General features: G+C 37.1%; 1 protein-coding gene across 5 annotated transcripts in view; it reads left to right on the top strand.

Moving 5' to 3' along the window:
* The window catches only part of LOC143234133 (uncharacterized), a 58,068-nt gene that overhangs the window by 24,630 nt on the left and 11,565 nt on the right, over positions 1–21,873 (top strand). For all 5 annotated transcript variants that reach the window (XM_076471225.1, XM_076471223.1, XM_076471221.1 and 2 more), the window contains one exon: positions 3,785–4,719. In XM_076471225.1, the coding sequence (XP_076327340.1) occupies positions 3,785–4,719 (935 nt within the window). The remainder of the gene's footprint in view (positions 1–3,784; positions 4,720–21,873) is intronic.

The following is a 21,873-nucleotide window of genomic DNA, read 5'->3' as shown; positions in this document are numbered from 1 at the left end:
GTGTCATATAGATATTATTGGAGTGATTGACTTTTTGATTTTCCTCTCTTCCTTCTTTGTCTTTCATTTCCTTATACCTTTCTCAGTATCCAGTTTGTTGCCAGCATTTGTCAGCCATTTTGGATCTTTTTAGGTAATACACTATCAAACAGGTTTTTCTTCATTCTCTAGGTTTTATTGCTATCTGTTCATTTTTCCAAAGAAAACAAGTGATTTTCATTCTGTCACTAGTCTTTTGAACCTCAATTATTCATCAGTCTTCCTTCTTTAACTATTTTAACTATGGAGTGATTCCTCACCCTCAGCTGACTTAATACTTATGGACACCAAAGTCAGTGTCTTAGATGCTTACCTTCACATTCCTATTTCCCTACTTCATGGCATTACCTTCAGTTTGCTCATTGAGGTAAGGTGTTTCAGTTCTGTGCTTTCCTCATCAGTCTTACTTTTGCAACCTTTGATTTCTGTGGGGAAGTTAAAGCTTTTACTCATCACATTCAAGGCCTGGGACTGTAGTTTTACTATTATATGGATGACTGGCTTCTTTGGCTTCATCCCAACAAGACTCCTTTGACCCTACACTTCTTTAAAAAGTTAGCACCTGGGTTGGTTGGTCAAATTGGAGAAGAAACATCTTGCACACTGGTCTTACTATCTTTATTTTCACAGTCTAGACCTTTTTTGAGACCATTCATTACAAGTTCATCTTATTGTTTGTCATATCTTGGGTGCCCTGAATCTGTTGCCATTCATTCTGTTTTAATTCTATCAGTAGAGTGATCCCTTGATTATTTGATATTCAAGTGGCTAGTCTCTTTGCTGGCCAGTCCTCTTCTGAATGCTTTTGCCACTCACCTCAACACCAAACCCACCCTGTTCCTCATGCTGGAGTTCTGGCTGTGAATGTATTCAGTCAGAACTGGTTCAGCCTATTTCTTTATGCCTATCTTCCTATTTTTCCCCTTTATATATTTTCTGTTATTCAGTTCACACTGTGTGGAGTCCTTATGATTTGTCCATTTTGTTCAGTCCAGAGCATCTTACAAGGGGCTGGAGAAAACAGGAAAATCTTCATGTGCAGCTTTCCTCTTTTTTTTCATTTTTTCACCCTCCTTGTGTATTTTCTGTAGTCGGTCTCTGTTTCATGCTTTCATCCCTTGTAAACACTCCACCATCCACCTTTCTGAGTTTTCCACTTGACTGTTCAACCAAAGCTATATTGATTATAGCCACTGCTGGCTAAAGGCTGGCACTGTATTAAATACTTTACAGTTTTCTCATTCTCACTGTGTATTCTCCTCACCTGTCCTTCTTTGTTCTGCTTCCCTTCCTGATTGAGAACTAAATGTTCTCCATGCCATTCTCCACATTCAGTCTTATCTCCCCTTTGTCCCTTTCTCACTTTCATTCCCATTCTGTTTTGATCATATCTGTCTTTATCCCTTGGAACTCTTCTTCTATCCAGAAGCTTTCTCTCATTATTCTCACAGGGCATCTATGACACCTCATCGATCTAGCATTTGCTTCTGTTTATGTAAGGTACTGTATTGGAAATAAGCATTTTACAGCAATGAAAATATATATCTGAAAGATATTTACCTCCTCTCACACTTACCATTTGTTTTCACCAGTTCCAGTGCATTTTTTTCTTGTCAGATTGCAAAGTGATAACTAAACAATTTGTATAGAGAGGTGTATTGTACTCCTATTGGTGGAAGGTTATCACATTATTCTCATTTGCATACTAGAGTGCAGCAATATCACTTGGAAGCATTAGTTTAAGCAAGAGCCTCAAGATTAGTGGGGAATAGAAAGGAGCAAAAAATTGAAGAAAGTTTATTAAATGAGAAGGGGGTAAATATATACTGGAAATGCATATTCAGTGTTGGGAAATTGTTTCCATTATATTATGTTGTTTAAAATGTTACAAGTTATGATCATAAAATATACTGCACTTAATCAGTATTACTTTTTCCCAACAGTTTATATAAAATATTGTTCTCTGCAAAACATTATTATTATTCCATTTTGCAAACAAAACACCATTGTGATTGGCCAGTTTTGGCCTATTGTCAAATAATTATTAAAATAGTTTCACTGAATTATATTATATAGGGATTTACTTGTATGTCTTAACATAAATGAAGCGACTAACTCTTGATCACGAGAAACCCACTTGAAATAAAAATGCATCTCAAAATGGCTGACATGAGTATTAACACTTGTTGATAAGAAGAGAACATTTTGACCTTCCTAGGTCATCTTCAGGTTAAGAAAGAAAGAGTTTGAAAGTGACCATTGACGGACACGTCTTAGGAACGAGAGTATAAATGGGTACAGGATTGTAGGAAGCATTGCAGGTGGATGTTAGGTTATTAATTAGTATAGGTATAAAGGTGTTCCTATATATTGGTTTAATTTTGGTTTTAGTTGCTGTATAAGTAGGGCTTTGATTTTGTATTTGTTTCCCTACTTAGTATCTGAGAATTTTCTATGGCTATGTTGTGTTTGTTTGACTTGCAGTGTTCAAAAACGTGTCTAGGTATTTTTATTGTGTTCTTTGAACCTAGTTTCCATTTTTCTGCTTGTCTCTCCAATATAGAAGTTGTGGCAGTTGTTGCATTGTATTTCATAAGTTATGTTGGTGTTGTGTTTGTTAGTGTAGTTTTTACATAGTGTGGACTTGATTTTTGAATAAATTTGGTGTTTACTGGAATTTTGTGTTTTCTAAGTTTTCTTTTCCAAATGTTGGTTATTTTTTGCTGATGTCGGGAACATATGGTATTCAGTAGTATATGGTTTTGTAGTTTGTTGTTTCTTAGGATTTATTGTTATATTTGTTTGCTGTTGGTTCAGGTGTGTGTGTATAGTTTTGATCACGGTTTTCTGAGGAAATTTGTTGATAAAATGTTTTATTTTGAAGATTTCATCGTTAATTTTTAGTTAGTTTTTGAATTACGTTAACTCGATACATACCATATCGATACATATGTTGGTGTGGTGTTTGTCAGTGTAGGTTTTACATAGTTTTTGAATAAATTTGGTGTTTATTGGAATGTTGTGTTTTGTTAAGTTTTTTCCAAATGTTGGTTATTTTTTTGCCGATGACAGGAACATATGGTGTGCAGCAGTATAAGGTTTTGTAGTTTGTTGTATCTTGGAATTTATTGTTGTTTGCTTGTTGTTGGTTCAGGTGTGTGTGTATAATTTTTTCCATGGTTTTTTGAGGAAATTTGTTGATGTTGATACAGTGTTGTTTTATTTTGTTGATTTCATCATTACATTTATTGATGATGACCTAGATAGTTTGAAGATTTCATCGTTAAATTTATCATTGATGACTTAGAAAGTTTGAAACATTGTTCTCTTCTTATCAACAAAAGTGTTAATACTCATTCCAGCCATTCTGAGATACAAATCTACTAACTACTTAAAATTTCTAGATCTAGTTACAGAAACGTTTTGTCCAAATATCTGTGTTTTCTCAGCCTACCTGTGAGTGATATCATAGGTTGCTTGCATTTTCTGTCCCACATTCAGAAAGTCAGTGCTTCTTTCCACAGTTGTAATGAAAATTTGAAGATATAATTTCATATTTCTGGTCATTTCATAAAGGTTGACGTTTTACTTGCTTGTGATCGACAAAGTGTTATATACTTAAAATCTTAATATCCTGATTCACAAAAGTAAATTAAACTGTAATTTATCTTACTTGCAAATGTATGTTTCAAAATTATGTAAATTTGAGTATTATGAGTAGGTAAATAATATTTTTATTTTTTAGACCTCAGGATAAACTTTACAGCAGGATACATTCACAACTATCATATAAGGAGCAGGAGAGAATACGACAAAGAAGCATGATGCAACTGAAACGTCAAGATCCATTTTTCCGAGCAGTGGAAAGAGAAAAGCAACGAACCAGGATGAAGACTCGGCGACAAGACCCCTTGTTTCGTAACATAGAGAGAGAGCGTCAGCGAATACGTATGAAAATGAAAAGACAAGATCCCATATTTAGACAGAAGGAACGAGAGCGACAGAAGTATCGTATGCAGTTGAAACGACAGGATCCGGTTTTTAAGGAACAAGAAAAAGCGAGGGGTCGCTCTAGGTCTCAAATGAAAAGAAAATGTTCCCAGGTTATGACCGAATACCAGAATAAATGTGGGAAAGTGTTTGAGCCTTATATTCAGTTCTGCGAGCCTGTCGAACGTGAAGAGAGTGTAAAACGTTTACAGGAACAAACATTAAAAGAAAAGTCTAATTATACAGTCTCCACAAAAGAAAAAATACAACGTACGTGTGGTAGCGAGACTCTAATGAGCATAAATAATGGCAGCTGTGATGTGCAGCCTGCAGTCACAGCTACTTCTGCGTTGCTTCCCACATCACAACCTCAGAACAAATATGACACTTCTGATATAATGGCCTTTGGCTATTACAGGCCTAGCGTATCCCATTCTACTTCAGCTTCATCTCTTTCTTGTTTGTTAAGAACAACAGGAGATGGAAAGACGCTACCAGACATATCAACCATTGCTCTGCATTCCCCTGTATCTATTAATTCAGAGGCAATACGAGGGGATCACCATAGCTATCAGGGTGCTATACCAAATGTAGTTTCTGTAATGAACCCTCTTTTGCAGTCTTACATGTCTGCGGCTAGTGGTTTTGTGAAAGGTAACCAGTTACCTCAACAGAAAACTTCACCATCAAGTAAGTCTCCACTCTTTCCATGTTCATCACTTTTATTTCATGTTTTTATTTTTAGTACCCTGACTAGTTTTACTGGTTGGACCTTTGACATTGAACAGCTTGGCAAACACTTTACATATGTTCATAAGTATGTTTGTCTGATCATGTTTAGTGCAGATGATGTATGTTGCCTTGCTCATTAAATCTTTAATAAACCACTCCTTGATTGATTTCAACTCTTGATACTCTTAGTAGTTTTATCAGTATCTCTCTACCTTTATTGTCCTTATCAGTTTAATTGGTGGATCACTAGTCTTGAAGTAGGTACACAAACTTTTTTAGATACACTTATAAAAAGCATAACTTTGTACTGTATGATAAGTAACTTACTTCTTTGTGTGTTTAGCAAATTATACCAGAAATTTTAGTTTGTAGTGGAACGCTTTTGTGTATGTTATGGAAAATACAATTAATTCAAGTTATTTACTTTTCTGGGAATGAAATAATGTGTTTATTGTTGTTTTATGATTGGTGAAGATTCCTTATTACTTTTAGTTTGATTAAATAGTTTTTTTGGTACATTCAGTTTTTCTTTCATATGATACAGATGTAAAGTGTGATGTAACTTTGAACATACTTTAGAAGGTACAACTTACTTGATGCAATGATCTTTGTACTTTAGAAGGTACAACTTACTTGATGCAATGATCTTTGTACTTTAGAAGGTACAACTTACTTGATGCAATGATCTTTGTACTTTAGAAGGTACAACTTACTTGATGCAATGATCTTTGTACTTTAGAAGGTACAACTTACTTGATGCAATGATCTTTGTACTTTAGAAGGTACAACTTACTTGATGCAATGATCTTTGTACTTTAGAAGGTACAACTTACTTGATGCAATGATCTTTGTACTTTAGAAGGTACAACTTACTTGATGCAATGATCTTTGTACTTTAGAAGGTACAACTTACTTGATGCAATGATCTTTGTACTTTAGAAGGTACAACTTACTTGATGCAATGATCTTTGTCCAGGTAGTATATTTCTATTCAACTTTTAAAAATGAAATATTGAACAAACCATAATGTTAGACTAAAAGTTATAACAGAGTCTCCTTTTGAATAATGTGCCAAATATGTTTAGTATTACATACATTCACAGAAGAAATATTGAAAATCATGAAAACTGTAAAAAGGTGTCTTAACTTCACAGCTGGCCCTAACATCTTTCTTCATTTTGTATACATCTGCTTTGTTTAAGGTGTAAAGGATAAGCCAGTAAGTTAACATAAAAATAGCAAAATATCTAACAAAATCATACTATGATTCAAAATAATTACCAATGGCCAAATGAACAATATCAAGACTTTATTATTATACATGTGTTTAAATGAAAAGAATATGTTTATTATTAGGTATTGACTGAATCAACTGCCATCAGTCATCAGGTGCTTTGAAAATAAATTGAACAGACAGACTTGTGTGTAAAATGGAAAAAAGGTTTTCCTTGCCAAGTTGTTTACACGCTGTCAATAAGGATGTAACTAAATACTAAATGTCCTTGACACAATGAATGGTATATCTCAACTTATCCATATGGTTTACTATGCTTGTGTCAGGAAGACAAGTGTGAGCTATACTCATCTCCCCCCTCTAATTCAAATTTTTGTATTGATGATAATGCTGTTAATTTTGTTCATTATGAAAATCAGAAAGTTAATGTTTACTGCAGATGTTTTTACCAATGTCAGAATTTCTACAAGTTATCTTGAGAACTTATTTATTTAGTCTGCTTTTAATGCGAGTTCCTGTGGTTTTATTGTTGAACCTAATAATCTGCACAGTCATTATTAATTCTGTATTGTCTACTGGTGTCCCTTATGAGGGAAGGTCTGTCAGTTGAGGCTGTGCATGACGTTATTCATAATGAGATGGAAACATAAATTTGGTCCATTAGTGTTTTTCTAGAAGGTTTTATGACTGCACTTGTGGGTGATCCTGAACATTCTGAAGAGAACTTAAGTTAGATTCTTCCAGTGCTTCCCTTTATTATTTCAGCTTCCCATGAGACCAGTTTGGATCAGCCACCTCTGGCTCTTTTTCTTAAGTTGGTAAATCAAGTTTATAATGTTTTTTATCTTTCCCCAGTTACTTTGAGTCTGCATCTTCCTTAATGGTGAATAGGTCTAAGGGCAAATACTCAGTTCTTGCTCCATCTCTTGATATTATGGTTCAGGCAGAGAGGTTTACTGCTCAGCTGTGCTCTTTCTGCCATGGTTGTTGGAACTGTGTGATTAAGCCTACCACCAATAGATGGATGCATATTCAGGCCTTCAAAAATTGCACCTATTTCTGGAAACATGGCTTTCCAGAATTGGGGTTGTCTTTGGCCACTATGAAGAGATTCCAACTTTCTAGGATTCATTTTATTTTGTGTGTGGTGCTAAGGTATTTACCATCCCTCCAGCTTTTGTTAGAAGACTCGGGCTCACTATGTCATTTGATGATGAATTGGGACTATTGTTAGCACTATGTTGGGTCACTTATTTGCATTGCATTCTTTATTGTCATTGATGTCTCAACTTTCCCTGACTCCTACAGGAAGTCATTGTTCCACCCCTCTTTGAGAGTCCCAACCTCTAACATCAGTCCATTGGTACCAAGAATAGATTCTGTCCATATTCTAGTGGTTCTTCTTTTTAGTTGGAATGCTACTGGCAGTTGTGGGGACTACTGTATGCTTTTGAGATCTGTGGAGATTGGCTTTGATAATTCTAGACATGTGAAAAACCTTGCATACAAATCCATGGGCACTACAGGGCCTTGAGTCAGGACAAGTCATTCAGTACATATCTTCACTGTCATCATCCCCTCAACCTGTAATGTTTGTGCCAACTTGGATTTCAAAACTTTGACCTAGGGCTATCAGAGTTTTGTTGGTCTAGGAGCAGTGAGAGAAGTATTGCCAGTTTTTTCAGAGTTCCCCTCAGTGTGGATTCCTGTACGTGATAAGGGGACCTCCCAGGGAAGGTTCTTTTCTTTCAGGTTACCTCCTCTGGGATCTAAACATCCACCCACGTGTTTGCCGTGTGTGGTGACCCATGAAGGGGAGGAGAGGATCCTGCTGGTTGAGGGGTCCAACCCTAACACACCACTTTTGCCTTGACTTTCTGAAGATGGGCAGCCTTTGGGTGGCCCCCATTGGGTCAATTGGCTGGTCCACTTGAGCTAGAGTCAACTAAGTACCAGTGTTGGAAGTACTCAAAGGGTGTTGTGGATATTGTGTATGATGCTGATGTTTGAGTATAGAGCTCACGAAACCCTGGCGTTTCTGCAGTGTCCTTGCTTGACATTGTAGTGCATCCCCTCATAGGGATCCATGGTGGGTGGGGTCAGTGGGCACTGAAATTTTCTTTTTTCCCTATGGATCCTTCTAATAAAAATTTAAATAAAGTAGTGAAAAAACAGTCAATATATAAATGACTATGTCTTGAAGACTGATCAGCAATCTTCAACATCTGTACCACCAGTTGTACCTCATTTTCTCATCCTACATTCTCTTTCAGAGAAATTGTTAGGGCAAATGTCCCTCTTTTTTTATTCAGAAGGGACTGGAGGAACTTGCTGGCTCTCCAAAGACAGTAAAGAAGCTTTGATCTGGAGACATATTGGTTGAAACATCCACATCTCAACACAGTGAACTCCTCTTGAATTCAAAGGCAATTAGGGATATACCTGTTGAGGTTATACCTCATGCTACTTTGAATTTATCACAAGGAGTTATTGTTGACAGGGATTTGAAGAGCATCCCCAAGCCAGAGATTTTTGCTGGTTTCTCCACTCAAAGAGTTTCTGCAGTGAGGCACATCTCCACTCGCAAAGATGGAGTTAAACTGCTGACAAATATTCTTGTCTTGACATTTACATCACCACATGCACCTGCCACCATCATGGCAGGTTATCTTAAATGAAGGGTACGGCTGTACGTTCCAAGCCCTCTACAATGTTTCCAGTGTCAGGGTTCTGTCACTTAAAGACATCATGTCGTGGTTCCCTGACATGTGCTCGTTGTGGTGCCAAGGACCACAATGCCTATGAGTGTGAAACAGAACCACATTGTGTCAATTGCAATGGTTCTCACCCTTCCTACTTTCGTTCTTGCCCTAAATGGTTGGAGGAAAAAGAGGTGCAGCATTTCAAAAAACTCGTAACATTACTTATCCTGAGGCTTGAAAACTGCTGTCCACCACTTCATCTTGGACATATGCTGCTGCACTTCCTTCCACAACTACAGTGGGAGTGCAGACAGATGTCTCTGTGCCTCCAAGAGAATTGTTCTCAAAACAAATGAAAAGCCTTTTGACCTCCATGGTTAAAAAAGTTGATGAATCAACTTCTACACCCATCTCTGTTCCTCCCATACATTCCAACAAACCCCAAGATTCACATCCTTTGGTTCCAGGTCCAGGCATTTCAGATACATCTTTTTCTCTCACCCCAAGATGCAAAACAGTCATTCGTTCACATCCTCAGTCACTGGAATCCCCTTCTAACAACAAAGACCTACCCAATCGACCCAGGGCAGGAGCTATGGAGGTTCATAGACCTCCCCTGAATAAGGATGGCCATAGCGATCCATGTTTCCTAGGGTCATACCATCACCCTTTGTTCTCTCTACCTGTCACCTGGAGAAACATTTGATCAATCAGACCTTGATTCTCTCATTAAACAATTGCCATCTCCCTTTCTAATCCTGGGGGACTTTAATGGAAATCATCCCCTCTGGGGAAGTGCTGTTATTGATGGGAAGGGTTGCTCTGTAGAGCGTATGCTCTCTGATCACAACGTTTTTCTTTTCAATACTGGTTCTTCCACTTATTTTCACGCACCTAGTCCTTTACTGCTATTGATCTCTCTGTTTGCTCCCCTTCATTATTCTCCCATTTTTCATGGATGGTTGACAATAATCCTATACTTTTGAGAGAGATTGGCCGTAGTCGATGCCACCCAACCCGCATGCCCCGGTGAAAGCTGGATCAGGCAGACTGGTCCAATTTTACTGCTCTTGCACAACTTGATCCTGCCTTCATCTGTCAGCCATTAATAGACGACTATGTGGCAGCAGTAACTGACAGTATTATACAAGCAGCTGCTCAATGTATTCCTTAAACCTTGACACTTTTTCCACTATATCCTCATCCTTGGTGGAATCCTGCCTGCCACATGGCACAGAAGGCTCAAAAACGGGCCTAGGATATTTTCCGTAGATATCCCACACTTTCAAACTTCATCGCTTTCCAGTAGGTCTGTGCACATGCTAGGAGGGTAAGATATCAAAGCCAGAAGGAATCTTGGATTAAGTTCACAACTGGCATATCTTCTACCACCAGTTCCAAAGTCATATGGGACAGCATTCAAAAGGTCAGTGGGCACTAAACTTCTGTCCCCCTCTTGATCTCACTTTCTGATGGCCAAGAAGTATGATATTTGGAGCATTGCTGATACTCTAGGTGAAAGCTTTTGCTGGTATCTAGCACTTCTGCTTGTTCCTCCACCTTCTTGGCCATCAAGACTCAGGCAGAGCAATCATCTCTTTCCTGTCAAACTGATTGTCTCTATGACTATAATTGTTCCTTTACACTGGTGAAACTAAAACTGGCCCTTCATTGTCTGGCAGTACATCTGTTGGACCAGATGATGTACACTATGACATGCTGCACCATCTATCTCCTGCTTCTCTTGATATTCTTCAAATTGTTTTCTACTGGATCTGGCAGGAGAATGTTTTTCCTGATGCCTGGTGTCAGGCTATTATCTTACCTTTCTCTAAGCCTGGGAAAGATCCCAAGATTCCTTCAAACAACCATCCAATTGCTTTGATGAGCTGTCTCTGTAAGATCTTTGAGAAGATGGTTAATGCTCATCTTGTTTAATTCCTCAAATCAAACAACCTCCTCTAGCCCACCCAATGTGGGTTCCAATGACAGCACTCCACCATGGACCACCTGATTCGACTTGAAACGTCAATCAAAGAAGCCTTTCTCAAATGACATCTTGTTTCAATATTCTTTTACATTGAGAAGGCTTTTGACACAACATGGAGGTATGGCATTTTGCGAGACCTCCATATATATGGGTTATGTGGCCATTTACCCATTTTTATTAAACATTTTTAATGGACAGGAGATTCCAAGTTTATGTGGGTTTGACACTTTCCCATTCTTTTCTACAGGAACTTGGAGTCCCTCAGGACTGTGTTTTGAGTGTCACACTTTTCAATATAAAGATTAATGCCATCACCAAACAACTCCCTCTCACTGTTGCAAATGGGCTCTATGTCGATGACATTCACATCTTATGTCAGTCATCGAACATGAGATATTTGAGCGGCAACTACAAACTGCCCTCAATCACGTACTGAAGTGGACCACGACAAATGGCTTTAATTTTTCTCTCTCTAAAACTGTTTGCATGCACTTTTGCCACCAACAGGGTTAAAGCAGCTATGGGTCAAATGTACAAGAGCACTGTACATCCTCCATGTCCTCTCTACCACCAGTTGGGGAGCAGATCGATGTTCTATGTTAAAGATATATCGTACTCTTATTCGATCAAAACTCGACTATGGATCACTGGTCTATGGCTCTGCCAGACCCTAGGCCTTAAAGATGCTGAACCCCATTTATCATCAAGGACTTAGGCTCTGCACTGGGGCTTTCCGCACCTCCCCAGTTCAGAGCTTATATGTAGAGTCTCATGAATCTTCTTTGCACCTTTGCCGTCTGCAACTGTCTTTACTATATTTTTCGAAACTTCGTTCCTTACTAAAGCATCCCACCTGGGGTTGTGTTTCCTTCTTCGGTGAACCATACTTTTTCAGAACAGACGATCTGCCATTGCTTCTTTTGGCCTTTGCATCCAGGTGCAATTGGATGAATTGGGTCTGTCCTTGGATAACATTGCAGTATCAACTAGTCAGCCCACCCCACCATGGCTTATTACAGTCCCTAAATGTGACCTTTGCCATGGTTTGTTGTGGTTCGGTGGTTGCACGAAGAATCCCCTTTACAGCTTCTGTGTTCACTGCTGAACTGTATGCCATTTTTCTTTTCCTGGATCATACTGAAACTAAGCAGTACTCCAACTGCACTATTTATACTGACTAGCTTAGTTCTCTATTGGATCTGGAATTGCTTCATGTTGGTTCAGACCCTGTTCTCGCTGATATTCAAAACCAACTGGCCCATTTGTCATTAACATCTACTTCTTTCCAGTTTTCTGGATACCAGGCCATGTTGGTATTCATGGGAACGAGCTTGCAGACACTGCTGCTAAATCTATCTGCTCTGATATTGTCACTGCAGTGCCTATTCCATACATGGACTATGGTCCTGTATTCAAGGCTTGGCTCTGTGCCAGCTGGCAGTCGATTTGGAGTGAGCAATGCGAAAACAAGCTTTTCCAAATAAAACCCTATATTGGACTTTGGCCGTCTTGCTTCCGTAAGGATCGGAAGGAGGAAGTTGTTCTAACTAGACTATGCATTGGTCACAGTTTTTTAACTCATCATTTTCTTTTATTTGAAACTGATGCACCAGTGTGTAGTCTATGTAACACTCAAATCACTATTAGCCACATTTTACTTTCTTGCCATCATTACGACTCTCAACGATGGCACCATTTTAAACATGTTCAGTCCCAGGGTTTGTCCATAACATTAGACAGTGTTATCAGTGATGGTGACACTGTCCACCTTGATAAAGTTTTTAGTTTTTTAAAGGCCATTAATCTTTTTAATGCCATTTAAGTGTTTTATATTTATTCATTAAACCTTTTATATTGTGGTTCCCTTTTAAGAATCACAATCTCTCTAGTTCGATTTGAAATTAGAAAATGGCTGTAACATTAAATAACTTGACACCAGGACTGGAAAGGCCAACTTCAGGTGACTAACGCTGCTGTTTGAACTATCCGTTTGAACTACTCGTTAGTCGTCCTGGCGAGTTGTTATTCCAATTTTGCTGCATGTCTTTTAAACTTTTATTACTTTACCCTTTGGTACTGACCATAATGACACATAACCCGGAACCAGGACTGGAAAGACCAAGTTCAGGTGACTGACAGTGGTTCTGGTACTTGCCTGTTAATCTTCCTGGCGGGTTATGATCGTTACCATTATGCTACAGAAAGTCCTTTACAACTTCTCTTGCTGTGGTTTTTCTCTTAACATTGTAGACTAAATGTCAGCATTGGTTTTATGCTATTTATGTTTTAAATGCTGTTTTGTTTTACCTTCATCTCCTTTTATACTAACTACCCGTTAGTAATCCTGGCGAGTTATTATTACAATTTTGCTGCATGTCTTTTAAAACTTTTATTACTTTACTTTTTGATAATGGCCGTAATGATGCATAACCCGGAACCAGGACTGGAAAGGCCAACTTCAGGTGACTGACGGTGGTTCTTGTACTTACCTGTTAGTCTTCTTGCAGGTTATGATAATTACCATTATGCTACAGAAAGTCCTTTACAACTTCTCTTGCTGTGGTTTCTCTCTTAACATTGTAGACTAGATGTCAGCATTGGTTTTATGCTATTTATGTTTTTTAATGCTGTTTTGTTTTACCTTCATCTCCTTTTATAAATTTTACTACATTTACATTAATTTTACCTTTTTACCAGATGTTTGGCACAGATAGCCTAGCTACTTTGTGCCATTAAATACTAAATCAACCAACCAATCTTTCAGAGTTTTATTCCCATATGTTTGTTATGCCCGATAAAATGGAAGATTGACATCTAGCCATTGAACTTTCTCACTTATATCAATTCCTAAATCTTCCATGGTTTACAATGGAGTAATTCTTCATTCTGCATTGGCATTTTTTGCAGGATTATGGATATCCAAGTTTGACATTGCCACCTCCTCTTTGCACATTTCCATAGTGATGGCAGCCCAACACTATCTACATTTTCTTCATAAGAATCAGATGCTATAATTCAGGGTTCTCCTCTTTGGACAAGCATCAGCACTATATTTTACCACAGTCAAATAGCACAAGTTTTTCTCATCACCTCCTTTCCTTGAGCATCTGTATGCACCATTCCATGGACAACTGGATACTGCTAGCACCATCTTGTCAAATGATAATGTCACACTTAGATTCTACTTTTGGAAGCAATGTGGACAGGTTTCATTATCAGAGCTGAGAAATATATTCTCATTCCAATGCAATATATCACCAGTCTGAGTATCTTTATCAATATGTGTCTTAGTGAGGCTTAGCCAACTCCCATCTGGCTCCAAGCTACAGAACAAATATATATACAATATACAAAGTGGTATTTTCTCTTTTGAGGATGTAAGCATCACTGAATCCCTCACTTATTTTGAGATTAACATGCAAGAGATCCTGTCAGTGGTTTTTATGCAACCAGTGGATCATGAATAACTATTCACTGGATTCTCCAGTTTCATTATCCAGAATCACCGTCTTTGATCTCAAGTGGTGGTCACATTGGAACAATACTATAAGTGTTTCTCTGCTGCCACCTCTTCCAGAGATGCATCTCTTTATGGATGCTTTACTTTAGGGATAGAATGTATATTTCAATGGTCAGGAACTCCAGAGTCTATGGACAGATGACAGTGATTTCCTACACAATGTTTTTTAACTTATTGCTGTTCGAAGCCTCACTCTCTAGACTTATTGAAGGATAAATCATCAGGCTTTGCTTCAACAATTCCACAGTGGTTTCTTACACTTCAAGTCAAGAGGGCATTTGGTCCAGGTCTCTCTGTTTTTGAATCTTTGATCTCCTACCTTGGGACTACTTACTTGCTGTGTTCAGGAAATTATGAATTTAGTGTCAGATCAATAGTTTCAAACCAAATGGGTTCTCCAAACTGTATGGATGCTGCATCATGAAATACTCTGTTGGATTTGCTCTTAGTTCAGAACACTGGTGATTGATATGTTAGCCAGTCATTGGAAAACTCAGCATTCAGTCAGGATGGGATGGGATTACACCTCTTGGCCTTCTCACCGACTGTATGTTACTAAAGTTACTAGCTATGATTCTAGTGACTATTTCCATTAGTTACCTAACTGGTATATTAAGGTGGTATTACATGCTCTTTCTCAAGATCCCTTTGAGACTTTAGCCTTGTGGTACATACAATGTATCACCTTTCTCATAAGATTTAAATTTTGGTGTTGCTGGCCTGCAGACATTGCTGGTTAGAAATGTTTGCACTGAATTTGCAAAAGATGCTATATCATCCTACCAACATCTTCCTACACTTTGACAGGGTAATAGATAAATCCTTTTCACTGATTCATCTGACCACTATTTCTCACTTCTGTCATCAGTTGGATCACAATCATTTTTTAAGTCCATTGAAGGTCTTGAAGTGTTATGATGCCCACATTAATGCCTTTAGAGGTGTCAAACAATGACTTTTTATTCATTGGGACACCTCAGTTTCCCAGGATTTCTTCCTGATTACTTTGTCAAGTTGAGTACAGTAATTGATCCATATCAGTTATTCTGGGCTCTCTCTGAAGGTGAGGAGTCTTCTACAAGTCATATCTCATTAGATTTATCACATTTTTACATCTTTATCAGTCCAGTTGAATTGCATGCTGGAAGACATTATGCAGGCTGATATGTGGATATCCTCCAATACTGTTATCTTACATTGTTTGCATAATTTGACAGTATCTTCTTTTGAAGGTTTAGACTATTCCCAGTAACTACCTTAACCACATCTGCTAGATTATAAGGAGGTGTGAGTATCTGTGTTATTAACATTTTCTCCTCTTTTTATTTTTCAGGGTATTTTCTTTTTCACAGGATCCCATTCTGTGGCAAGTGTTGTCAAGGCAGATGTGCTTTGATTAAATGCATTCTACATTAGTAACCACTAACACAGTTTACTTTATTTAGGTTGCAGCAGGCTCTCTATAAATGAAGCATATCATAAGATTACCTAGAGGCAGACTAGGGTAGTATTACTGTACTGTGCTGGACTGCCACTCATGGATTATTATGAGTTAAGAGGATCCTGCCCATTCCTGCTTATCATTGCATTGAATAAATCAGGGTTGATTTGCTTTTAAAACTCTAAAAACTTGGCTCACCTATTGTACTGGTTCCAGAGCATTGTTCTTTGGGACTTCCCAATGTGCATTCCCCCCTTCCCATGTTTCCTACCAGAGAAAAGTTGGGGATTCCTTACCACACCTAGTCACTGGGATGGTGGACAGAGACTATTCCTTCAGTGTTTTGAGTGACTTTCTTCCACTCTATGACAACAGAGTAAAGTTATAACCCTTCTACCCAAGTCCCTGGATGTTTGTTTTTTTCCCAGATGTCAGTAGGAGAGGCACCAAACTACGAGGGAGCTTACTTGTAATACCAATTCAGATTCAACTTTCCACCATCCTGTTGGAATGGGCATGGCCATTCTTTTGATCAGAACTGGTTCAGTACATTATTCATGGAAGAGAGTCCATTGTCTCCTCATGATTCTGAACATAAAGTGGGTCCATCTTGAGTCCTTAGTTGAGCACACTTTGTTCCATATCCTCACCATACTTCCAGGGTCAAGTGGAATTTACCTTGTCCATATGATTGAGAAATGAGAATGAGTGTTTATAATTCCATATTGGATGAGTTCTGTTTCCTCAAGTTGTTGTATAACATAAAGATCCTATCATTCTGAAATTGAAATGATGCTTTTCAGACTTCAGTGGGTTAAAGAAATGGTTTGTCTGCTGCAGTGTTGATTTCTTTCTCCTTGTGACTCTAGTGACTTGGAATATATCACTTTATAACTACAGGTTGTGATCCACTCACAAATATATATATATATATATATATATATATATAGTGCTGTCAAAATGTGCCAGCCACCAATGTGGGATATAGGGCCCATGGTTCTATAATTCAAACCCTGTGGGATCTAGGATGTCTGTTGAGTCTTGGCACATAGTGATGATGAAGTACATCAAATTCCATCTAAATGGCATGATTTAGGTTCCAAATGAAGAATGTACCTGTTCTGGATGTAGTGTGGTTTCTCCAGTATTGTGCTAAGTTTTTATTGTCACATCCACAATCTATGCATATGCATTTTGTATGGATAATGCCTTCACCAGACCCTCCGCATTATACTATGTAACACAATTTTTTTTCCTGGATAGTACAGGGTGTTCGGAAAGTCACTGTTCAGTTTTGGAATCATATAGTATATAAGTGCACAGTGACTTTCTGAACACCCTGTATATGCTATTTCTTAATTGCTTATGTTGTAAAAGTACAGAAAATGGCCATTATTCCCTTCAAACATTGCTTTCGTGACCTGGATAATGAAATTTAGAAATTAACCTATTTTCTCTGTAAAAACAGGCAAATTTGACATTTTTGTTTACAAAAGGTCTGAATAAAACAACATATGAATCAACATTTACATGTATTTGTACTAAAGTTATGCAAAAATTAATAAAAATGTTTAGAATGGAGTAGTTTTTTGAGATTTGCGACTGTAATGTAAATCACTTTCACATATCAGCCCCCAAATATAGTATCTCATCATGTTTTCTTTATACGCTCCTTGGTAGCGGCATTCAAAGTCCAGTATATCTTGGTGGAAGCACTTGCCTTGCTCCTCTGGGTATGTTCCCATGTTCTCCCTGAACTTATCAAGATGAGCATGAAGGATATGGACTTTCAGGGACATCCTGCAGTCCATTTTGCTGTAGTTCTTCACCAGAGGCTCAACCAGTTCCACATGATTTTTAGCTTTGTGATTGCCCAAGAAGCCCCAAACCACTGCAGAAAAGCTGCCCCAAGGTTTTTTTTCCTTTCTACTGAGCTTCTTGGGGAATTCTGTGCACTCCAGGTCCTTTTTATTTGTGGTCCAATGAAGACACCAGCTTTGACTTTTGCCTCAGACAGCTTAGGGAGGAAGTCTCAAAGGTACTTAAAGGCTGCAGACTCCTTATCAAGAGCTGTGACAAATTGGTTCATAAGACCCAATTTTATGTGCAATGGTGGGAACAACACCTGGAGGTTCACTAGTGGCTCACACTTGACATTGTGCCTCCCCATAAAGAACTCAGTCCATTGTGGCCAGTGCTTCCTGTTGTAGTGCACTGTGGTGTCCCTGCTGTTCCAAAGGCAAAGATAACAGGGAAACTTGGTAAAGCCTCCTTGGAGACCTATCAGGAATCCCACCATTTTGAAGTCTCCAATAACCTCCCAGCCATATTCATCATACTTCAAGGCTTCTAGCAAGGTCTTGATGCTGTTGTTATTCCTCTTTGAGGTACACTGAATGAGCCAGGGGAAGAGATGGATACTTATTCCTATTATGGAGCAGCACAGCTTTGAGGCTTCTAGATGAGCTATCAATGAAAAGGTGCCACTTGTTTGGGCTACAGGCAATTCCAGTTGCCTCACACAGACCAGATACATTGTGGCAGAAGCAGAGCCCATCTTGATGAGTGAAGAAGTTTGAAAAATATTGGTGATGCTTCCTCTAACTTGTGACTTGCACACTTTAATCTAATAAATCCCACTCCTTGAGCCTAGATGTCAAAAGCTTGGCATTCAACTTTGTTAGACCAAGATCTGTGGAATGTTCTGGAAAATGGGTAAATTTAAAAATTTCATAACCCAGGTCACAAAACAAAGTTTGAAGAGAAAAATATGTCTTTTTTTTCATAACACTTTCTGCCCAAGAACAAGAAAAAGTAAAAATTTTTTACATAGTGTTATCAGTTTAGGATTCTAGTTGGAGTGTGAGAAGATATGTGTTTTGGAAGTTAAGATTTTCTAAACTTGAAAATTTATTTCCACTGATACCTAACTCCTTTCACACCCTCCCACCCTTCATCTCCACTAAAGGTCGATGTTAGGGACTGCAGATGGGTTCAGTCACAAAAAAGTGATAATATTATACAAATAAGCTGCTTATATGCAGTAGTAGGATAGAGGATGCATTGACGTACGTGAATAATTTTACATGGCAGATATTAGCAAGGGCAATTAAATGGAGAATAAAAGAGTGGAGAAAACTTCAGACCAATGGGCAGAAGAAACTGGTGGAAATTGTAAGAAAATCAAGAATCTGGATGGTTAGAGATTACTTATGATAACCACTATAATTCAACAGGGATTACATTATAAATATATAAAGTAAATGTAACACACGTTTTATTGATTTTGGTGTTTTTAAGTACCCTTTTATTTTGGCTCTCTTCTCTGATATCAAAATTCTGAAGATTTTTTTTCAGATGTTACACACTAACACTATAGCTCGTGAACCAAAGCTGACTTAAAGTATTTTTATTATATTTGTTTTGTACCTATTGCTTAACCAGATTTGGTGACCCCTCAGTGTTTGTAACAAATTCTTTCACATTTCTAAATTTTTGGGGGACTTTCCATATATTAGATGATGGTATCTGAACAACACTGTTAGAGGATGTGCTCTGAACAATCATTCAAGCAGTGGATGACAATAATTCATGTACATTAATCTCTCAAAAGTTCTGTCATCCTAGCTCATTACACAGAAATACTTTTCCAGTCCATAATTTTCATCTCCAAAAATCAATCTTCAAGTGATTTCAGAAATATTTAGGAACTGCTTTCTATGGTTTTTAGCCTGGGAAGTAAAAGAAATGAAATGTTGTAACTAAACTGACTTGTGCAAACACAGTATAATACATGAGAACCTACTGTATTAATATGCTATATGTAGATCAATTTGTATTATTTGATTTACAAGTCAGTAGTAGGGCTTATTGTAACTTTTGCACCATATGTATATTAATCAACTTTTATGTCATTGGTTCCTTAAAAAAATTTAACGAAGAAAAACATCACTATCATTGTTTCTCAATATGTTTGCTAGATTGTGCTCCTTTCTAATGAATAACAATAGATTACTTAACAATTGAACTTAAATTATTGCTGCATTAATCACTTGATACCAAATTGAGAGACAAAAAATATCCAAAGTCACAATTATACCTTTATAAAAATGTCCCTATTCAGGTGCTAATGTAATGGTCTAAAATTAACACACTGCTACAACTAAGGCTTAAAAACAAAAACACAATTTATTCACAATAATAACACAGTTAATAAACAAGTGCTGGCCAGGACTTCACACTAATATTAATAAATAATTTATTAAACATTCTAATAAATAAATAATAATGGAACCAGAAAAATGTTCCAGAAATAAAAAAACATAATTTCAAAGAAAAGTTACAGCAATTACAATATTCAAACAATACCTTACAATACTGATATTATTGTTGAGCAACAAACAGCAATAACTATACCCTTAATATCTGCAGATTTTCACACTATTCCATTAAGAATAATTTTCAAAATGTCTGCTACACTCAGTAAGGATGTGTTCTTATAGTATTTTTATTGTTGTTATTCTTATGAATAAATGCAGTAACAATTGAATTAAATTAAAAAAAAAAAAGTAAAGTTGTCATTTCATAGTACTCTCAGCCTTGAGGTGTGCTTTGTACAAAGCAAAAAACATACTTTAGAAACTAGTCTATCTTTATCCTTTTTGGTTTCACAGTAGTTTTTTGTTTACTGTGTGCACAAATATCACTCTTTCATTTCCATCTACAATGGTTGTAAGCATCAGTGATATAACTGATAACTACTTTTGTTTTTATCAGCCGTCACGATATGCATGTTATCTATATGGGAAATCCTAGTCAAATGAAAGAAATAAAAAGATCCAATACTTTTGTAATCAAGAAAATAATTAATTATGAAAACATATTGAAAGTAATGCATTATATCAAGAAAACTGAATAGAATTTTAATATTGCATATTAAAATGAAGTGCATTACTAGCTTTGAACTGTTTCGTGTTTATCCTTACCATTTAGCCTATGTATTATATATTTCATTCTCAGTTTTAGGTGTTAATGATTTAGGAAAGAGTTCATCAGAGGGGGGTAATTGTTAAGCACAAGGCATTCAAAGAAAAAGGTCATGGCATTTTAATTCTGTCAGAAATGCTGCCAGGATTTAACTGTGGCAATGGAACTGTATTCGGTCAGTAGGGCTGGATACTAAGTAGAGGTTAGTCAGTAGGAAAAGGAAGCTTTTAGTAATGGTTGATTTACATTTAAGTAGGGTAGAGACTGGCTTATTGTAAGTGTTGTTAATTCAACTGCATTGGCAAACTTAAACTACTATTATGAAGAAGAAAGGGGCAGAATAATGAAGAAAATATAAGATGCAGAAAGAAGTATAGTGTGAGAACAAGGTACAAAATTAGTTTTAATAGTAAACCAAACTGTCATTATTGTAATGCAAGAAGTGTATACAAGATCCACAGTCTGTTGGTAATGCTGAAATTGCCTCAGTAGTTAGTGCACCTTGGGCAGAAGTATTATGTTCAGTTCAGATTTTTTTCATATTAATAGATGATTGTGTTCAGAGCAAGCTCTTTCAATATCCAAAGACTCATGAACACCACATTTTAAATTAATATTTCTTTACATTGGATTTCAAAGACTAAATGCTCATCAGCCAAGTTGGGATTTTGTTTTGTTTTTTCTTTTATATGTATATATAAATGATCATATTTACTGCAAGCTCTTTCAATACCATTATACATTAAATCAAGTGTTTGAGGTATTGGTTAATATTAAAATTAAAGATTAAGGATGGGATGTTTATAGCATCAAGCCATCTCAACCTTTCCTTTCATTAAATACATGTAACACATCTGTGAAATTAATTCTAAACTAGTCTTGAATAACAGAAAGTAGTTCAGAAATAGTGCAAGAAAGAAGACTTTGCAAAAGAAAGTAGATGGACAGCATAAAAAATGAAAGTTTGTCAAACGTTAGAACAGCTGAAGCAGAGGGAAAAATAAGTGGCACAGTCAACTGATGCTCCTGAAGAGGGATGACAGAAAGATAAATTTGTGTTGAAATACATGCAAATAAGTTCTCACCATTATTTTAAGAGTGTTTGAGAGATACCTTGATAAATATTTGAATGATAAGGACTGACCTTGAGGCATTTTTCTTTCAAAGGGTCTAGTTTAATTTAGTGGACAGGATAGCCTACTGATTTTTCTATTTTACACAGTTTTCTTGTTTAAAAAA

This window comes from Tachypleus tridentatus, chromosome 12, assembly GCF_004210375.1.
Source record: "Tachypleus tridentatus isolate NWPU-2018 chromosome 12, ASM421037v1, whole genome shotgun sequence".
Classification (NCBI taxonomy): Eukaryota; Metazoa; Arthropoda; class Merostomata; order Xiphosura; family Limulidae; genus Tachypleus; species Tachypleus tridentatus.
The sequence above is the reverse complement of the archived record's forward strand: the minus strand, read 5'-3'. Positions and strand labels throughout refer to the sequence as shown.